Here is a 21,390-nt window from a genome sequence, read left to right on the forward strand (position 1 = left end):
TTGAGACTTGAACGTTCTTGAATCTTGAATTCTTGAACTCTTGAACTCTTGAACTTGTAGAGAAATTTGCAGCTTTTGATCCACGAGCTTTCTCTAGCTTCTTGTTAAAATTCTTGGTCCTCTTTTCTGATTTATGAAGACCCCTATTTATAGTTTTAAAATAGAGGATTTGTGATTAGAAGAGGACTCCTTTCGGCCAATTAGATTTAAGTGACATGACATATGGGCTTTATGGAGCGGGCCTTAATTAAATTCATATTTATTAAATTTAAATAATTAACTCAATTATATTAATCTATAATATTTATTTGGACTAATATATTAATGAATTTAATATAATTCCAATCATTTTATAAATTTATATTTAATAAATTTTAAATGATTATAGACATTTTAGTACATTTGACATAACTTTAATTTAGCATGACCAGATTAAAATTTTTTTTTTTTCTTTTTCTTAAACTCCATGTCAAGTCAATTTAGACCATTCATTTTAAAACTACGGAGTAGCTAAAAATAATGGAAAACAATAGTTTTTTTTCCAGCAACTTCATCAGCATACTTCACACCTGGGCTATTCGCCATGGCTGCTGCAACGGCATCGACTAGCTTTCATATTCGTCGGAGCTTCCAATATAACGGCAACCTACAAAACTCGTCTCCAAAACGGGTTAAAGCTTTTCAATCGCCGACCATAATCACAGCTTCCTTGGAAGCTCGACGTCCTCAGAACGTCTCCGGAGAGTTCTTTGTCGGTAATGCTTATCTAACATTCCTACTTCAGTCTATAGACGGAAGCAATAGTTTGAGTCAACTACAACTCTATTTGCACTCATCACATCCAAATATCCCTATCCCTATTTTTGCTTTGTACAACAACAACTCTAATGGCAGATGACAATCATCCGACCCGTACTTATTTTAATTTCTAGCTACGATGCATGGTTAAAGCTTTACTCAAAGTTGATCTTTTTTCTTATTTGTTGGTAAAGCCCAACTTACTCATCATTATCTCTACTGCCTTTTTTCTGTTTCTTCATTTCCATAAACTCTTTCTCAACTGCTTATAGTTTGAACTGTTCATTAGTCACTATTGGGTAATAATTAGTAACATTAGAGTTCACTATTGGATACTTGCTTGCCTTTACCAATGATTCAATACATATGACATGACTCCAGATGTACTTCCTGAATTATGTAGGACTATGGTTTAATGATGTGAAGTTCAATCATGTTGTTATTTGATTTAATCATTAAGCAGCTATGTTTAACTTGCAGATCATACATGCATAGACTGTGATACCTGTCGATGGATGGCTCCGGTAATTATCAATACTTCTTAATATCTTATACACTAGAATAGCATCATTTCACACTATGATTCCCACATTTTCTTTTAAGTTATATGTAAATAAACCATGATACATGTGAACAATTCATGGGACTCACATTTATGATAATAACGATGCAAATTACTATTCAAAATTGAGAATGAATTTTGATTCTTGGCGGTCTATAACAAGGTAAAACCTCTGTATGGTGAGAAACTGGATTTACCCATATGTCTTGTTTAATCATTTTGTCTACTCTTAGTGGTGAAATGAGTTGGGTGTTATTGGCCTTTTGTCTTAACAATACTAGGCGACAGGAAGGATTTCCGCAGTTAGTGTAAACTTGGTGGTATGGATATTTAGTTCAGGTAGAAGAAAGCTTTAGATTAGATGTAATGCTTAAATAGTTGAGGAAGAATCTACAAGAACGGAACACACAAGCACAGTAGAAGGATTGACAACAATTTTCAAAACTCTTACCAGAATTTAGGTGGTTAAGATGACAAACAACTTGAAGTGTGGAGATCAAAGGAAAGCCCAGAAATATGTTAATTGCATCAATGCTTGGAATAAAAGTTACGCATTAATGTTTAAGGAGTGGGACAACAACACCTAAGTTCTTTGATCCAATGGCGAATGCCTAAAGGAGGTGCAGTTTTAAATTTTAAGGGACTTTATCCATAAAAATGGGAAAACATGGAACAATTGAGTGTGTATGTCCTCCAATGCAGTTGGATTACGAGAAAAATGAGAGGGGAGAATATAATTAGGATAACATTATTGTTTGGGGAATCAGTCTAGCGAGAAGAATGAACTGTAAAGACCTTTCTGATAAGATGAGGTTGAGCAAGTAGTGAAGAACTGTTTCGCAGATAGACTCCGGGACCAAACGGTTTTACTCCTGCTCTACCCATATGTGTAGATTGTTGGCTAAATTATATATGACCAATGTATTTTTTCTACAACATAATGCAAAAAAGCACCACCTTGGTCTAGCATTAATGAATTCTTCATATTTATGAACTTGTATGTGTTCAGTGGTGTGGCAGACTGTGTTGTCAAAGACATGCTAGAGACCTGAAGCGAGGCTCAAAACATGTTGATCTCTTTGCCTCGCTTAATGTGCACTTCAGTGTCATTTTCAGGGCTCTAATACATACTTTTCCTTGCCAATGATCGTTTCTTGAAGAGGTGACACTAAACAATTAATATTTCACTAAACAGACCTTGGAGATTTTTTGTGCTTTTCACTTTTGATAACACTGGTGTTAGATCATCAGAACTTCTATTTCCATCCTACTGTATTCGGGTTTCATCTCTGTTGGATGTCGTTTCCAAACTGCAATTATTGAACGAGAACAAACATGAATTCTAAGAAATTGGTTATAATCGAAGCCAAATCTATAAATTCATAGACTTGTTGAGGGCACTCAGTTCTACTGTCGCAGTGGTCCCCTTTAATTGGACAGATGAAACCTAATTTTGGGAGTGACATTGCTTTATTTCTTGTACTTTTTAGGAGAACTTTACAAGAGCTGGTGATATGTCAGCAGTCTTTAAACAGCCCAGCTGTGAAGAAGAACAACTGAGGGCTCTTCAGGTGCTAGTTTTTTTTTTCATCTATCATGTGGATTGGGAACATTGCTATTGATTATCTATTTCAAAATTGTTAAACAAAAATCATTCTGGCAAAAGAGCTTTAGGCGGAAAAAAGTATGCATAGCAGTTCTATAATTCTATGTTAATATGCATTTAGCTTGGAGAAACTTTATCTGATGCTCTTATATTATCATTAATTAGTTCCAAATACTTTATAGTTTCTCTGACTTTCTATTTGGATTAATGATGTTGCAAGGCCTTACTCTCATGTCCAACAAGTTCAATCCATACAGAGAAGCCTCCTCATGATATTTTAGAAGTTCAGAAGACTTTCCCAATTCCAATAGATGAGCATACATTGCTGGTATATTCATTCTCCTTTTGAAATTTTCTCTTTTGCTTATTTCTCTCTAAAGCATCTGATGTAATTGAAAGAGTCTGTCCACAGAAATTAATTTGATTCAGACAACCTGCCGATTTGTGAATACTGTTGTGTTCATCGTCATCATCATATTTTACATAAATGTAAATGAGATCCAGTTGTAGGCTGGATTCGCTTTGATGTATGCTCTCATTTTACTAGTCAATAACTTTTTGAATTTGCAGATTAAGTTGCTAAAGTGGCATTGTAATACCACACAATGCGTGAAAACTTGTCTTTGGTGATCTTAATCATGAAAGAGGTCTTTATTTCTTTCAAGGCCATGGGAACTTGCAGTCAGGATACCAGCACTTGATTGAAATAACTTGGGGGATAATCTTTTCATCATCGCTATGAGAAGGAAAAGAAGAAAAATGACGTGGTTTTAATATTTTTGCATGATTTTTTATTAATTGCAGACGTCAATGCTCTTTATAAAGTAGAAATATTTCCCTCATAAATGTGGGATGTCCTATTGTTCTACTCACTACATTAATATTTCCCTCATAAGTTTGGGATATCCTATTTTTCTACTCACTACATTTTGAAATGCTATTTTTGTGAGATATATGATGCATTACTCCATTCTGAGTATGCCAGGTTAATGGTTTTTGACAAGGAATGATTAATGAACTTATATGCCAAACAAGGATATTCATAGGAAAGAATGAAGATAATAAAAGCATAATCTGTTCACTTGGTTTAATTTTTGCAGCCGATGGAAGTTCCGTCAGCTAAATAATATTTGTTAGTACTAACAAATTTCAGCAGTTCTTCAAATATTTTCGTTTCAAAAGAAGTGTTCCACATGGCTAGCTTTTTGCGTGGAGATGACCGTACATGTGGTGAAATTCATTGATACAGTATTCACTATAAGTTTCTTTTTTAATCGTATCATTATGAAGTCTCCTGATATTTTTATGGAAAAACATTTAGCATTATTGACTATTAAAATTTATAAGTTACTCTTAATGCCACGTCTCTTTTCCTATCTGGCACCCACAGACGCATAGAACAGTGCAACTGCACCAATTTCCTGAGATTTGTGTCTGCTTTGTCTAAGAGTCTTCTACAACTTTCAGGGTGTTTACCACTGTGGTTATCATTCTGACAAGTCATTTGGAGCAGCTTCTTATTTGATCGTTCGTGCTGAAGGAAATATTCTTGTTGACAGGTATTTCAGTATTCATAGTTCATCACAGCCTGTTGATTTCACAATAAACAATACACAAAGGGCGGCTGAAGAGGACTAATTTAGTGAATAGGGGAATGTTACCATTACTTGGAAACAATATAAGGGATGTTGGGTTGTACTAGATATCTAGAATTTTCAAACTTGGATGCATATTAATTCAGTACTGACATAACTAACCATTTTCAGTCCAAGGTACACAACAAAACTGGAAAATAATCTTAAAATGTTAGGTGGAGCTCGTTACATGTTCCTCACGCACAGGTATGGTGATATCATTTTGCATCATGTTCATCTCTAACATGCACTAATTATTATTTTGATTACCAGCGATGATGTCGCAGATCATGAGAAATGGTCAAATCATTTAGGCTGTGAACGGATTCTTCATTTGCTGGAGGTAATATATTCAATTTGTTGAAACTTTTTGTGTGACTGATCATCTAAGATATCATTATAGAGCTCGTTCTTCTAGGAGGCAGAATATCGGGCAGCTGCTGTGCTGTTTTCAATAGCTAAGTTTACATATCCTAAAAAAGAAAGGAAATCAATACAGATCGATACCTAATTAAAATAGGAGTAAATCTAGGAATAAATAAGCTACCTACTATATTTACACATTTTATAGAATATTCCTAGGATTCTAACATCTTGCAACAAGAGAATCTACCCGATAAGACTTGGCTTTGAGTCTTTCTTACTGAGAAGGTAACGGATAGCAGCATGATACAATCACCTGAGTCCCCACAAGATAAGAACGGAATTTGTTGAAGGCATAGACCACGACCAATAGCTCTTTTTTAGTAACTGTGTAGTTCATCTCAACAATATCAAGAGTCTTACTGGCGCAGGTGAATAGAGTGAAATACCTTCTCCTTTCTTTCACCTTGGACAACTACCACTGTGATATCGCTGGAGTCGCACATAAGCTCAAATGGCAGATTCAATCTTGAGCTATAATAATTAGTGCAATCACCAATTCCTCCTTGAGTTCATCAAATGCCTTCAAGCATGCTTCATCAACGATAAATTTAACATCCTTCTCGAGTATAACTTGCACATAGGGTTCAACACCTTAGAGAAATCTTTAATGAAGTGCCCATTAAACCCTGTGTGGCCAAATAATTTCCGCACAGTGCACACCCCTAATGGACATAGGAGATGGTAATTTTTCAATGGGAAAAACGACAAATATACCCCCCGAACTATTGTAAATGGTATGCAAATACCCTCTGACATACTTTTGGGGCATTGGTGCCCCTGCCGTCCAAAAACTAGAGCATATATGTCCTTCACTCTAACGGAAGACTAAATAGGGACATGTGACACAATCTTATTCGTCGATCCGATATTTAATAAATTTATACCCAAAATAAAAGCCCCACCCTATTAATTAAAAAACCCACCCAAATACAAAATACCCACACACCCAAATTATAACCCAAAACCCCAAAAGACTTCACTTTCATTCAGCCATCCCCGTCGAAAACCACCTCTCACCGACGACAACCACCACCATGAACTCCACCTTAACTATTGGTTCATCATCCTTTTGCCACCACTCCATTTACGATCCTCAAAATTACTTCTAAGACCTATAGTAGAAGATTCGTCTTCCAAGCCTCGCCAATGGTACTTCCTAGTCAAACCCATTAATCTCTACCGTTCAATCCGCTGGTGTCACCGTTATTTTCGCTGTCGTGGCCTTAGGGAATTTTCCAATCGAAACTCGATTGATAACGGCTGAAACCCCACTACCTTTTGTAATTGAAAAACAATTACCAAAAGGTAGATGAAGATTTACCACAGTCCCAGTTCTTCGAATCTAGTCCTCAACCATTGAAGCCCTAAAAGATCTCCTCTAGAAAAAATTAGAACCAGGGGAGGACGAGTCTGCTCAGCTGGAGAATATGGAATACAAATTCTTGACGAGAAGGTTGTTGGATGAAATGGGTGAGGCTTCAAGATGCAAGGGAGATTTTAAGAATGCATTGTTGATGGATAGATGTGGTGAGGGGGTGAAGGTGATTCAAAGGTTAGAGGAGGCATGGTTAGCTGTGGAAGAGAACAAAGTGAAGGAATTTGGGTGTGGGGATTTTGTATTTGGGTGGGTTTTTAAATTAATCGGGTGGGGATTTTATTTTTGGGTAGAAATTTAGTAAATGTCGGGTTAATAGATAAGATTATGACACATGTATGTCCGTTAGTATGAAGGGTATATATGCTCTAGTTTTTGGGCGGCAGGGGTACCAATGCTCCAAAAGTATGACGAAGGGAATGTGCATACCATTTACGATGGTTTGGGGGTATATTTGTCCTTTTTCCCCTTTTCAATTGCTTCCACATTTTCTTCATCAACTTCTAAGCCCCTTTTTGACACCTTATGTCTAGGACAATTCCCTCTTGGACCATAAAATGTGGCACTTCTCCCCGAGTGAGAACTAAATTTGTCTCCTAACTCCGTCCAAGCACTCGATCCAGGTTATTCAAGCAATCATCGAATGACTTCCCGAAGATAGAGAAATCATCCATGAATAACTCAAGTCCTCAACAAAGTCTTCGATCATGTTGCCCTCATGCACCTCTGAAATGTTGTTGGCGCGTTACATAATCCAAACGATATTCACTTGAAATCACTTGAAAGAATGTGTTATATGGGCAGGTAAATGTGGTCTTTTCTTGGTCCTCTAGAGCAATGGCTATTTGATTGTAGCCGGATGCCCATATAGAAAGCAATAGTATTCTTGTCCAGTGAAGATATCTAGCATCTGATCGATCTATAAAGGATATCGGGTAATGATCCTTCCTTGTGGAATTGTTCACCTTTTAGTAATCCATGCATATCTCACCCAGTCACAGTTCTTATTGGAATGAACTCATCTCTTTCATTGGTCACCACTGCGATCCCTTTTTTCTTAGGGACACACTGAACGGGGCTCACCGCCTCACCCAGATACTCTGAGAAATAGGATAGATAATACATGTATCTAACCACTTGATAACTTTCTTCTTGACCACTTTATTTTTTGTTTAGAAGGTAACATTCTTGACCACTTCTTCCATCACATGATTTAATCGCCACTGGTGCTCTATGCTAGGTCTGTGGCCTTCTTGTTTTATACATACAAAATCCTGGATCAATACCCTGAATGTCTCCCAATTTTGCCAACCAATTACCCTCTTGCGCTTCCATAACACCTTCAATGATTTGTCTTTCTCCAACCCAGAGAGTTAAGATGATAGAATAATTGGCGAAGTTTCACCTTCACCCAAGTAAGCATACTTGAGGTGTACTGGTAAGGGTTTGAACTCACATTTAGGAGCTTCCACAGTTGACAACTTGGGTGGGGGTCCCAGTGGTCTGTTTAGCGGCTCAAAATTACCTTCTCTAATATAAATGCTGGCCATGTCTAATATTTGCACCCATTTGTTCGGTTTTGCATCTCCATAAATATTGCTGCAGACCAAACCTCTCTCTAATGAATCATTTGAAGTGATGGGAGGCAGCTCAAAATTATAGTTCCACCACATTAATCATGGACAACTCTTCATAGTGCGCAGGTAGTTTCAGAGCATTGTATGCATTGAATACTTTTACTTGATCATGCACTCTCACAGTTAACTGTCCTGCTGCTACATCAATCAGTTCTCTGCCCGTGGCTAGATGGGACACCCGAAATAAATGGGACTTCCGGATCTGGCTCAAATATAGGATGACAAATTTGCAGGAAAAATCAGAGCCCCAACTTGCATGAGTACATCTTTGATAATCCCCTCTAGTCGTGCCAAAGATCTATCTGCCATTGGTAGAACAATAGTAGTGGGATTAGGGGTTCCCAAGCCTAGCTTCCTGAAAACAGATGAGGACATCAAATTTATACTCGCCCCTTGATCACATAGTGCTTGGGCAGTGACTTGTTTCTCAATGACATTTTCAATAGTGAAACTCCCAGGGTCTTTCAGTTTTGTTGGCAACTTGTTTTGAATCTGCCAAGTGTACTCTACAGTAAGTGCTACTGTAGCATACTCAGTGAACTGACTTTTATTAGCCACAATGTCCACAATATGCTTGGTATACTTTGGGATTCCTTGCAGCATGTCTACCAAAGGAACATTAACGTGCACCTGCTTTAGTAAATCAAGAAATTTCTTGTACTTTGCCTCCTCTTTCTGCTGTATTAACCGCTAAGGGAGGGGAGATGGTGATTTGGCGACCACATGGCGTGGTTGCTTTGCCACCGACTCCTTCGCTGGCCGTTCCAGTTCAATTACATCATTTGCATTTACTTCCTTCTCAGCTTTGTTATGCTTAGTGTTTCCTCCTGTTCTCTACCATTTCTGAGAGTCACAACATTGGCCAGAGCTTTTGATTCAGCTCAGTGTCACTTGGAAGTGTTCCATGTGGTATAGTGTTCTGCGTACTACTAGCTACTGTGGCCGATCTGCCTCTCTAGATTCTGGACTGTCGAACTCCCAGGTCTTTCAGTGAGTCTGACATAGTCAGATGTGACCCCTATAGTATAGTGATACAAGTATCACTGATCTCTAGGAAGTTCAGGCTGTGTTACTGAGGATCCTCATGCCATAAACTCAGGAATTTCCCATTAGCATGAAGCAGTTGTAACATGCTCTGTTTCAGCTTGAACCACCCAGTGATGTTGGGCTTGACATGGTCGATGTGACATTGCCCAAAAGTAGCATTGCCACTTCTTGCACTCTACCTTTAACGACCATATCTAACAAGCAAGTGAATGAGTGCCTATCGATAGTCAAATTGTAGCAACTCCCTCCTTCGCCTGTGAAGTGTCCTTTTTAGGTTCTGAGCCAAAATCCTCACGGTTGTTATGATCCTTCTCAATACTTGAATAACAAATATAATAATAGCTAATTCTAAGTAAACTATTAATTTTTATGCCCCCGGCAACGACGCTAAAAACTTGTTTCTCCCGAAGGCACACACAAGCGCATGTGGTTGCCAAGTAATATAGTGATCCGAGAGTTGGATATCGTACCCACAGGGATTTATGATCAACAAGTTATTAGACTTCACTATTACTAATTAATTAAACAAGTATTTTCACCAAAAGTTGATTTGATTATAAACTACTACAAAATTATAAAACTAGGTTATTTATGCTAAATAAGTAATAAATGAAGCGATTTCACACTTAGAATTAACACAGAGAGATGAGCATTCCAGGGTAGTGGTTGGTTCACCAATCCTATTGAGTTAACAAAATACTTTCTCCTAATCTGAATTATTGACAATTGCTACGGATTAATATGAGTAGTATTCTCTGGATTACTACTCGCTGTTCAAAGTACATCGCCTCTTATATTCCTATGAAATTGATTAACGTTTACAACATTTAAGCAAACACGGCAGCTAGGTATATTCCTATCCTAGTCGCAAAACCTTTGGGGAGTTAGATCATGCTCTCTTTAACCTTTCTCTAATCTAACACCGCCTTTCCCTAGTATGTTAGTTATATAGTTGATAGAATTTAAATGTTTGCTACACAGTCAAGCAATTAATCACAAGACTAAGAAACAATCACAAACTGATTATTCAAACTAAGATAAAAGTCTTCTTCAAACGACAATATTCATGGCTCTTCCACAACCCCATAACAAGGGGTATCAGCCACTTATGTTCATGATAACAATCAGATGAATTTTAGAAGTTAAAAACAGCAACTAATAATTGGAAGATAGAAAAAGACGGATGGTTCGTGACTCTACTCTGCTCCAAAGCATAAAAACCTTGTGTAAAACGTCCTAATCCTTCCTAAAATGAGTTTCTGGGCTATTTATAAGAATAGGAAAATTTCTAAAGGATTGAGTAAAATTCTGGACTCTAGCTGCTCCTGGATGCACTTCATCGACCAACGCGCGCGACAGGGGGTGCACTGTATTGATCAACATGGCCAACACTTAACCATTTCAGAAACTTCTTCAGTGTGATAGAGGACGTGCCACATTGAATATGTCGAGATAGATGTCGCACCGCATCGATCACCGCATCCAATGCTTGGTGAACTTTTTCTTCTTTCTCATATTTGCTGGACGCGGCTCATTGGTCAACACTGCCAGTTTGGACGTGATAGAGCATGCACCACACTGAGCCTTTGATTTCTATCACTTTAGCACTCAAAAGTGAGAGAAATGCGAGTAGAGTAATGTGTGAAGACATAAATACACCCAACATCTGCAGACATCCATGCCAACTTGTGGGGCCCTAAAAACAACTAGAAAATTTCCTTTAGTTTACTAGTTTAGGTCTCTTTGTTATTCTGATTTTTGATATTTATTTTGTACTTAATAGCTTCTTTATATTTAGGATTTGTTTTCACATAGGTTCCTCCGTTACCTAAATTTTCTTTAAGCGATTAGTCTTTTTCAGTTTTGTATGCACTACACTGGCTATATAAAAACCAATACAATGATCAATAAAACTCAAGTTCATCAGCTACCATTATATTTTTACTCTTTAGTAACAAGTGAACTCGTTTTATATCCCTATTGGTGTTAACCTCAAACTATTATTTATGATAAGAAGTGAGTCATACTAAAGTCAGTGTGCTTCGTGAGTTGTTGTGTGCTTTACTTTAGGGGACTCCTTTGCAATACTTCTAATGCATATAGGGAGTTGTTTCTCTTTGCTAGTTGTAGTTTTTTCTCTTTAAATAGCACTCTTAGACAATGGTTTTTATCTCTTATAAGATGAATTTGCAATCCTAGACAATGATATATTAATATTGACATTAAATTGATTCCAGGTAGATCACTCAACTGCTGCCGTAGAGATTAAGCTGGAGGGGAGTGGACCATGGAACCTCGGTGACGATGTCACACTTGTACATACACCTGGACATACAGAAGTGTGTAAATTGTTCTTGTACCTTAGTCGCTTAGTCGACATATAGTTCATTGTTTATCTTGTTACTTTAGGGATAACTATAATTGTGATTTTAACGATTTAGCAGTATCTGATGGTTCATTCGTGTCATCCTTGTGAATTCATGGTGGTCAAACTTTTAGAATTCCAATTGCTAACCGACATGCAATTCACTTTTTATCATTGTAATTTAAGGATCAATGTGATGGTGATTTCAATAATATACAGTACTTAATGATTATTTCTAGTTATCTTGCGAAATCATGGTTCAGACTTTTAAATTACCAATTCTAACTTTATTTTTTGGTACCGTCATAATGGTAGGGGTCAGTATGCTTGCTATACAAACCACATAAGGTGCTTTTTACTGGAGACCACTTCGCCATGGGTGAACTTGGCTGGACCATTGCCGAGAGATACAACAAATTTTCAGGTGCATGATCTTGACATTTTTATTATGCTATGATGTTATTGTTGTTGTGGTGGTGATAATGAAATGGGTAGTGAATATAGGGTGGATGTTTCTCCTTATAGAGTGAAAATGTTGGGAGAGCATATTCCAATGAAACTTACCTTGACAGTGCTCTCAAGATAACTGAGTAAAATGAGTTAGTGGAATAATGAATCCATATATCAGCCAAATAGAACTTGGGGCTGCTTCCAAGTTTTAGTGGTTCATGATCCCTCACATTATCTTTGCCTGCTTTACCTGTAGCAGTGGACCTAAAATAAATTCTGTGGAAGAAGAGATTGATCTTTTCTGAAAGACTTGTAATATATATCGTATTCAGCAAGTTAGCAGATGTATGCACTCTCCGAATGAATCTGAAAATATTGTTTGTATGGACAATCACTGATATGGACAAACTTAGATCTTAGGGATCTCCACTCTGAATAAGTAATTAACAGATGTCAAGGTGGAGCAATCTGCTCCATGGTCATTGCCTAATTGGAGGTGGGGATAATGTAATTTCAATAATACTGTGAAAAAGTTAGTGGAGGAGATACAATTTCCCTTTATGGCTCCCATTTTGATACATCATTGAGCATTTGTGGGGTGATAAGTTAGCCATCTTTTGTCCGTTCAGTTCAACCCAGGTTTTTTTATTGAGGAAGGCTGGGTGGAAACTATTTTCTTCTCTGTGAAAGATTTTTGCTCAGTGTTTGTAGGGTATATTTGAAATTTGTTTGGCGGTAGTGCTTTATTCATGTCTGCGCTTATTTAGCTGTAGGTTTCTTTCTACCTATTGATGTTGCTTTAGCACGAGATCTGATATGATCTCCTATAATGTTTGCAGTGCCCAAGCAATTGAGCAGTGTGAAGTTGATGCTCGACTTGGATTTTGAATGGATGCTTCCGGGTGAGTAATGCTTGTTATATTGAAGTTTGACCTGTTTGCGCATTTTTATACTAGTACAGAGAAATAAATGGAGCCACACCACTTGGAAAATCAACAGGATACTAGGAACATATTATTAGCAAGTAATGGTAATTAGCATGTGCAAGGCTATTTACTTGGTAAACCATTTATCTGTGGTTTGAGCTTTGAGATCTCTTTTTAAGTGCAGTGTTTGACTCAGACACAACTTTCCCTCGTCTTCTGCTAGCAGACCATTTGTCTGTGGTTTGAGCTTTGAGAAATCTATATACGTGTAGTGTTTGACTCAGATAGAACTTTCTCTTGTCTCCTGCTAGCAAATGACATATCTTTCACCATCTCTGTTATTTTAGTATCTTACCTTGTATTGGGGATTAGATCAGGGGAGTTAAACTTGAAATATGTAGCAAATCCCTTCCCATTCTGTTCTAACAATTTAGTGTTTTCTTATCTTGTTGCATCACATCCCTCTGGTCACCATCAATAATAGTTCTGCTTGCTTTTCAGTTCTTTAAACCATCTTAACCTTCATTATATTGAGCAGCAGTGCATTTTCTTCTAGTTTGGTCTTGCAGTTAAGGGTGTTAAATGGATTGGTATACTCAGTTGGTTAATCAATATGATTTGAATTAATAAATAGGTCTTGAACTAGCTGATCAAACTTTACTTGGACTAGGTAGAATAACAACACACAGCCTACTCTGTCCAACTTAAGCTTGGACAAGTAACAGTTTTATAGGTTAAGATCGACAATCTTAGGGTATCAAAATAGATGGGTTGGTCAAAATGAGTTGAGGTAGTGATCTGATCTGTCTGAAATATATTTTCATCTAGATGTTTGGGTCAAGATAGGTTGAGCAATTTGTCATAACCCTACATGTCTACTCAAACTCTGGACAGGTTAGATAAGTTACAGTTTCATTTATCAAAATTGACACCCCTACTTGCAGTTTTCCTTTTTCAATAATTTTCAATGTTGTGAATTTCAAATTGCTTTGAGCATTCTTGAATTTACTCCGCTCCTCCAACCAGGAAGTCAGGAGGATGTTTACCTTGATGTGTATAATGGCTGCTTCATATTTTAATTTAAGTCTTATGGCTTTCCACTGCACTTTCTAGTAACAGTACATGATTAATACTGATACCTCTGCCAAACAATTCATGCATATAGTTGCAGTTATTGAAATTAATCAACTGGTATTACTCAAGTCTAAAACTTGATAATCGGAGAAGTGCAGAACACATGTGGTTGACAAATCTTTTTCTTTTGTCAATGAAGGAAAGCTCAACACAGGAAAACTATTGTAGCTCATATGAATTGTTGTTGTGTTGACCAAAAGGCTTTTGAGTATACCTACAGATTCAGGCACTTGCTCATTTGATGACACATGGGTATCTGCATAGAACTGTCTGTTGCTTCAGTTTTACAGCTCAAAAATGTGGCAATTCCTTTAGACCCTCACGTTGGCATTTGTTTAATATTGATTGCATTTTCTCGTCTTATTTCAACCAAGTAAATCAGATAAATAATTTGTCCAGTATTTTCTTGTTCTTCAGGTCATGGTAGGAGAACTAAATTTAGAGATGTTGAGGACAAGAATTTGAGCTTAAGAGCTTTCCTAGAGACAAAAATGCAGCTGCTATGAATCCTGTTGCCAATTCCTATCTAAGGATTATGTAGATAAGCAGTTTGTTTGTGAATCTAGTTCTTGTAATAATGAAAGGTAAGGGTATAATTGTGCTTGGAATCTGTGGACCACAAATAAGCTTCTGGCCTAGCCAGCTTCCCTTATTAATGTCATGTAATGTATGATACTTGTCAGAAGAAAATTACTCGAGAAATTGTTGTTTAATGATTCGAGTAATGGCAGGCAGTTAACGTGCCTGAGGAATACCATATTGCATTAGATATTCTCGCGCCTTTTGTTCTTCTAATGATAAAAACCTACTGAAATTTCAGTTCATCAGGTATGCATTCAAACTCCCAATGCCCGCTGAGTTGTGCATTGGTCCAATCAGTGTTCTCCGCTCGTCTCTCGCCAAAGGCGATTAGGCGAAACGCCATCGCCTTCGAGGCAGTTTTTTTTATTTTTTTTTTTATTTTAAAGATCTGATTTAATAATTCTATTGTTATATAAGTGAAAAGTAAAAGTATTGTTATATAGTAGTGATTAAGATACTTAAATTGTATACTTAAGTTTTTTACCCAAATTAAAAGGCAATATTAGGGTTTATTTGATGTTTTTGCAAACATAGGATTTCTTTTCTCCATCGCGACCCTCTCTTCTCCAGTTCTCCTTCCTCACACTACTTCGCGACTCTCTTCTCCAGTTCTCCTCCTCACTTCTACGCCACTTTCTTCTTCTTCTCTTCTCTAGTTCTCCTCACTACTGACGAAGAGACCTCATATGCTCACAGCATGTACGGTTTTAGAATTTTTTTCTTTTCTTCTTCTTATGTTCTTCTCTTCTTCTTCTTTCATATGCAGAAGAAGAAGTGCAGACTCTTTTTATTTTGAAGCTACTGTTAACTGACTGCATTACTGTAATCTGCATACATTTTTTTTGACAAACAAATTCAATCCTTCCATATTTATTTCTTCCCTACTCAATTTAGTTTTATACTAATTAATATAGTATTTGCTAATAATATATGTTATTGCTATTGGGATTTTGGATATTTATATAAGCAATTAAATATTTTAAGTTTTTGGTGTTAATTGGCGCCTCTATTCAAAAAAGGCGAGCGCATCGCCATGAGGCAGGCAGACCCTTGTCGCCTTCTGTCGCATTTCGCCATCCAAAACACTAGGTCCAATGTAATTTGCGGTACCTAGTGCTGGCAATTCTGTCCCATTTTTTGCTAACCTGCCAAAATGGGTTGGGGAGTGATTTTTAATAACCCGGTAATTACACAAGGTATACCCAAAGTTTGTGGTCTTGATTTTTGTCTGCCATAATAAAAGACTTTAAAGATGTCTTTCTTCCTATTTATGTATAGAACAAATACACTTTTGTACCTCTACCCCTCAATATTTCTGAATCACTCCCCATGCTCAATTGTCTCTCCGCATTTTTTTTAAAAAAAAGATTCTTTTATTTATTGTTTTCTTTTCTGTTTCAATAATTTTTTTTTCTGTTTTCTCAATTTTTTTCATTCTTTTCTTTCTTTATTTTCTCTTTTGCTTTTAATTTTTTAATCTTAAATCTAATTATTTTTTGGTAATGAACCGAAAGTTGAGTATTCCACAAAGAGAATCTTCTTTTTTTGGCATGCAAGTAAACATAAGAATTTTATTTTTAAGTTAGTTAACAACATTAGTAATAGAATCGGCCACCAATCTATTATAGAAGAAAATGATGTGTATTAACATCTAATTGATACAATAGTCTATGGAGAAGAATATTGTAGTTTTGAAATAGAGTTGCATTTTGATAATACTCAAACTACTCTTCAAAATCAATTAAAAGAGCAAGCGGTCGTTGTCAATAAAAATAACCAACTAAAACTCGCAGCCGAATCCCACAGAGAATGACATATCACAGAGAATTCTATCAAGAAATTTGGAATATAAATTCATTCATTTGTAATAGTAAGAATAAGTGGGTAGATGATTCCACCAAATTTAAGAAAAGGATTTGGTTATGAATAGTCACAATTGAACTAAAATTTGGAAAATCAAATAAGTAACAAGTAATCTAGGGGTGTGGGGATTGGAAATCGATATCACAATAGAGGTAACTATGTTGCTCTATAGTAATGAACATTCATGGATAAGCTGGGTCATCTTCATTGACACTAATCTTCTTTCGATATCATAGAATCAGTTAATGGAATCTCCTTTTGGTCTCATCTATATGAAAAAAACTAAACAACCCAATACCTTACTCTATTCTCTCTTTTGATGCAAAAATAGGGCAAATAGATCCGACACATAACCTCTATTTTAAAGCAAGTTACAAACATCAAACTTAAATTGCTAGTATCAAACTAATTACCGATTCCAATCAATCTCTTTCGAGCATCAGTCGGAGATCAAAAATGGGAATTAAGTTTGCAACTTCAACCCATAAGTTAACCACATGCTAATTAGCCCAAATCAATCTATGAACACCAACAAAATAAAGCATAACACAATACCCATTCATTAAATCAACACTCAATCTCATGAATGCACCCCTAGATCTTGGGGTTTTAGCCACCTATCATAAAGTGTAAAGAATTTATACCTAGCATGAAGGCAGTGATGGGTAACTTGAAATTAAACAATTACAAGCAAACCCACTTTGAATTCAACTTCAATTTATCAATTTCAAGAGCAAAAGTTGAAAAACCCCAAAAGCTAAAAGTGTTCTTCACAAAGTAAAAATGTTTCTCTCTCTAAACTATTCAGAAATTTCTCACTACTTTTCTGACCTTCGAAACTCTTGGAACCCTCTTTTTCTCTCTCCTTTGGGATATTTATAGTTTCCCAAAATTTGGCCTAAAACTTACTGCGTTACCCATTGGGCGACGTTAGTCGGGATCGCCGATCACATCAGGCTAATCACCAACTACTTATCAGCTCACCTTTATCATGCTTTAAGCTTTAGGTGTTTGAACCTTAGTCGGCGAGCTCGTTCTAGTCTTCCTTTCACATTTGGCGTATCACCGAGTACCACCTTTGTTCGCCTTTCAAGCCTTCATTTTTTCTCCAAGTATTGTCACCTTCGGCGATGGTTACCTTTATTCGCCCTTTGGATTCGGTGAGTCATCGTTTATCTTTTCGTCCACCAACTTGTCTTAACAGATTCAATTGTTGTGCAGTGTTAGCTTGGGCGATGTCATACCCATTGGGCGATCTGCCCTTCAAGTTAGACGATCACCAATGTGAAGTTTACACTTCTTTTCACATTTTTGCCCTTCTTTCATACATCCATCATTGCCTTATCCTTTGGCCTTCATAACTGCAAATCATCAAAATATCATTCGAATAGGACAAAATTAGACATCGAGGACACAAATTATTGAGCTAAATAGGCCTCAAATGAGTGTAAATCTACCACTCATCAACACCCCTAACGGAAATTTTTGCTTGACCTGAAGTAAATCAAGAACACAAATAGCTCAACAAGGGTGTCTACAACAGTTCTCAATGAGAGCTAACATGCGATTTCCATTACAAGACTACTCTGAACAACATGCTACACTTAATTATGATAAAAAAAGCTTCAAATGATGACTAGCCGGTAACAAACCAAGCTCAAGCTCAAGCTCACTATAGCTTCTTTTCTAATGCAAGACTATGTTTCAAAAAATGCATTTAAGTGCCCTCACATCAAGAACGATTCCATGCTCTCATAAATCAAATCAATAAAGAAGTAAGGAATCAATACAACTCTCACTCTCACAAAAGAGAAATGCATGCAAGCTTCATCCCATAGGCTTGCCCATATTCCCCAATCATCACACAATCCAGTTTATGCTAGATCTCAAGGGTCTTTTAGGCTTGTAATGGGGATGAGGGTTAAGGTATGGTCAATTTGGCTCATTCACCTCACATTTTCAAAGCATTGTTGCAATCATCTTCACCTCTTCTCAAGTTTTTTTTTTCATTTCTTTTTCATTTGAGAGCGCAAACTTTGATTTGTTAATCACTTTATTTGGTATCCCCTTTTTATCTCACCAAACTCTCTTTTTCATTTCAATTTTCAAATGTTTTTAATCACACATTTATTTTTATAAGGAGGGGTTCCTTCTTTTTCTAAAAAACTTTAAAGTTTTGTGTCATTTCATTTTCCTTTCCCTTTAACTTGACTTTCATTTATCCTTACTTTCCACACCCCAACTTAGGATTTTGGACTAAGTTGACTATTCAAATACTTCAAAAAGGGTTTGGCTGAGAAGTTAGGGACAATTTAACTCAAAAGGCTTCAATATGATTGTCAACAATTGGCTTAAGCTCAAACGGTGCAAAAATGGACGCGCACCATCACAAGGTAGTCACATAAGGATATGGAAATTTGAGTTCACTCTAACATATTCTACCCAAGGTCATTCCTTACACTTACCAAGGCTAGACAATTAGACTAACAAGGCAAATTCTAGGATCTTTCAAACATGCTTTCAAGTAAAATCTCACCAAATATGGCACTTCAAACACCATCACTATCAAAACCAAAAAAGATCAAAAGCTCACGTGTGATGTTCATTGCAAGACTCACATCAAAATGCAACTAGTCATCACAAGATTAAAATAGATTGCTGAAAAGTGCAACCACCTCGATTTCTTTCTTGCAACACAAACACTATACACCATTCTCATCATGAGTACTATTCAAGATATCGATATTGAACACCATCGATCATCTAATTATTATCAATGAAATCTCAAGCATTTCACAATTTCCAAAACTCATGGGGTAATGGAAAATTTGAGAGAAAACAAAAAAGACCAAGTGAGATAAACCAATCAAAACACTATAATAAAAACAAAAGCAAAATACTACATCATCAAAAAACTAAAAACACTAGAAATAAAAATAAAGGTTCCCTCACCCCACCAAAAAGTAAGTGATATGTCCTCAATAAAAAATAACAAAAAGTACGGGAGGAAAGGTGAAAAGGTTCCCCTGACAGGCTATGCTTGTGGAGTGTTCTTATCAGGAGTGTCTGGAGGAGTGGCATCATTCGGGCATCAATGCTCAATAATAAGATCACAAGAGGAAGCAATGTAGGCTCATCCGAGGCATCAGTGCCCGACATAGAATTAGGAGGAATAATGAAGTCTTTATCCTCAAGGGATCTCTCCAAAGTTGCACGGAACATCGTTTCCTCAACATCCTGCAAGTCAATCAGTGTCAAAGCAACCCTCTGCTTAGCCTCCTCTCTCCTTAGCTCATCCTCATCTCTCTCCTTAGCCAACTCATCATCGGCCCTATCATCTCCTCTCGTAACATCCTCAACTCCAACATCAACTACATCATCAATATTCAGCTACTCAGCCACACCAGAAGAAAGATCACTGCTAGACATAGTTGGGGGAATAGACACGGGTGCATCTGGTAGGAGAACCTCACCCCACAACATAAAAATGTCCATAGACCTCAGCTGGTCTACATCAGCCCTCAGGTGCTAATCTCACCTTACATAGTAGCAATCACCTAAAAACTACCCCCGACCTTCTTCTATGCCTCTAATCTAGCAGTGAGGTTGTCCAACTTCACACCATGTGACTCAATAAAAGCCTCACATTTATTCAACCTATATCTCAGTTGAGCTATAACCCTCTTAATAGCTCGCTCTAACAACTTAGGCAAATCAGCCTCAACCCTTTCAACCCTCATATCCGTAGACCGGGCAAGATTTCCAATTTATATATCATGGCCTGTGTTAAGGAGCGACAGAAAATAGGAGCAGGGGTAGGTGCATCAGAGATAGTAGAGGTGGAAGTGGAAGTAAGTGAAGAAGAATGAGATATATCTGATGGCTCCGTATAAGGAACTAATGGAGTGGCTTTAGGAGCTAGACTAGCCGGATCAACCACGTGTGTAGTGTCTGGTGGTGGAGGATTTCTCCAAGCCGCATCATCTCGTAGAGAATCAAAATTAATCCTCCAGATATCATTGGAGGAGGCCGGGTGATATACATATCAATCTTCCCCTGAAAGGGAACTCTATCATCCTCACACAATTGGAAAAAAATGAGTTCTACTCCTATTGTGCTCTCAATAGCATCTCATCAACTGTAATTGACCCCACATTATATGCTCCATATCGATGATGGTACCCACTAACACTGCCTTAGGATGCCGAAGGATGGATTCATTTTGTGACAACATGATATTAATGCTATTGAACTCGAACTAGTACCGGGCTCCTACGTTGAAATCTTTCTTCTAAATTCTCGCACCGTCCGCCATCCAAGGTGAAGAAATAATAGATATCAATGGTGCTTGCCAACCTTTCAGAGCATCAAGTTCATGGAGCATTAAAAACACCCATAAGCTAATTGAAACATTCAACTACATAATCACACCCCCAAGAATGGGGGTTTTAGACAAGCATAATAAAGAGCAAGAAATTGTTACCAACTATGTTTTCCATCAGATTGGGCAACAATCCACAAGTCTCCAAATGCTCAAATTGAAGCTAAAAATCAAACAAACCCTAAATCTCTACTCAAAAAGTGTAAGAACAATGTTTAGAATGTTGAGGATAAAAAAAATCCAGAACTGGACAATGTGGGAACTGGACTATCTTTCGGAACTCATTTTTCTTCTTTTAAAAATTGCATTTATACGTTCCCAAAATTTCAGCATCAGAGTCACTTGACGAAGTAAGTCGGGCTTCGCCGACCTGGTCGGCGATGCACCAAGTGCTATTTTCATCACCTTCTTGGCTTGCCTTGCACCATCTCTTTTCTGTAACTTTTGGTGAGCTACATTAGCTTCGTCAAGCACTTTCGGTGAATCGCCGAAATACTTCTCCTATCGCCAAGTTGGTCTTGTCCATGGGCTAGCCTGTTGGAACTTTAGGCGAGCTGAAGGTCCACTCGGCAACTCACCGAGTGGCTTTGGCTAGTACTAACCT

General features: G+C 37.2%; 1 protein-coding gene across 2 annotated transcripts; it reads left to right on the plus strand.

Moving 5' to 3' along the window:
• The first annotated feature begins 550 nt into the window (after positions 1–550).
• Positions 551–14,671, plus strand: LOC125829322 (uncharacterized). Of its 2 annotated transcripts, XM_049508560.1 has the most exons (11): positions 551–755; positions 1,279–1,322; positions 2,851–2,931; positions 3,187–3,294; positions 4,434–4,525; positions 4,733–4,807; positions 4,874–4,943; positions 11,323–11,424; positions 11,766–11,874; positions 12,740–12,802; positions 14,378–14,671. In XM_049508560.1, the coding sequence occupies exons 1-11, from the start codon at positions 584–586 to the stop codon at positions 14,464–14,466; spliced, it is 1,005 nt and encodes a 334-aa protein (XP_049364517.1). In that variant the 5' UTR covers positions 551–583; the 3' UTR covers positions 14,467–14,671. The 2 variants fall into 2 exon arrangements, with proteins under 2 accessions (XP_049364517.1, XP_049364518.1); XM_049508561.1 differs by lacking the exon at positions 2,851–2,931 and having other exon boundaries at positions 14,378–14,562.
• The last annotated feature ends 6,719 nt before the right edge of the window (positions 14,672–21,390 follow it).

Source organism: Solanum verrucosum, unplaced genomic scaffold (assembly GCF_900185275.1).
Source record: "Solanum verrucosum unplaced genomic scaffold, falcon-dt-bn FXZP01000157.1, whole genome shotgun sequence".
Classification (NCBI taxonomy): domain Eukaryota; kingdom Viridiplantae; phylum Streptophyta; class Magnoliopsida; order Solanales; family Solanaceae; genus Solanum; species Solanum verrucosum.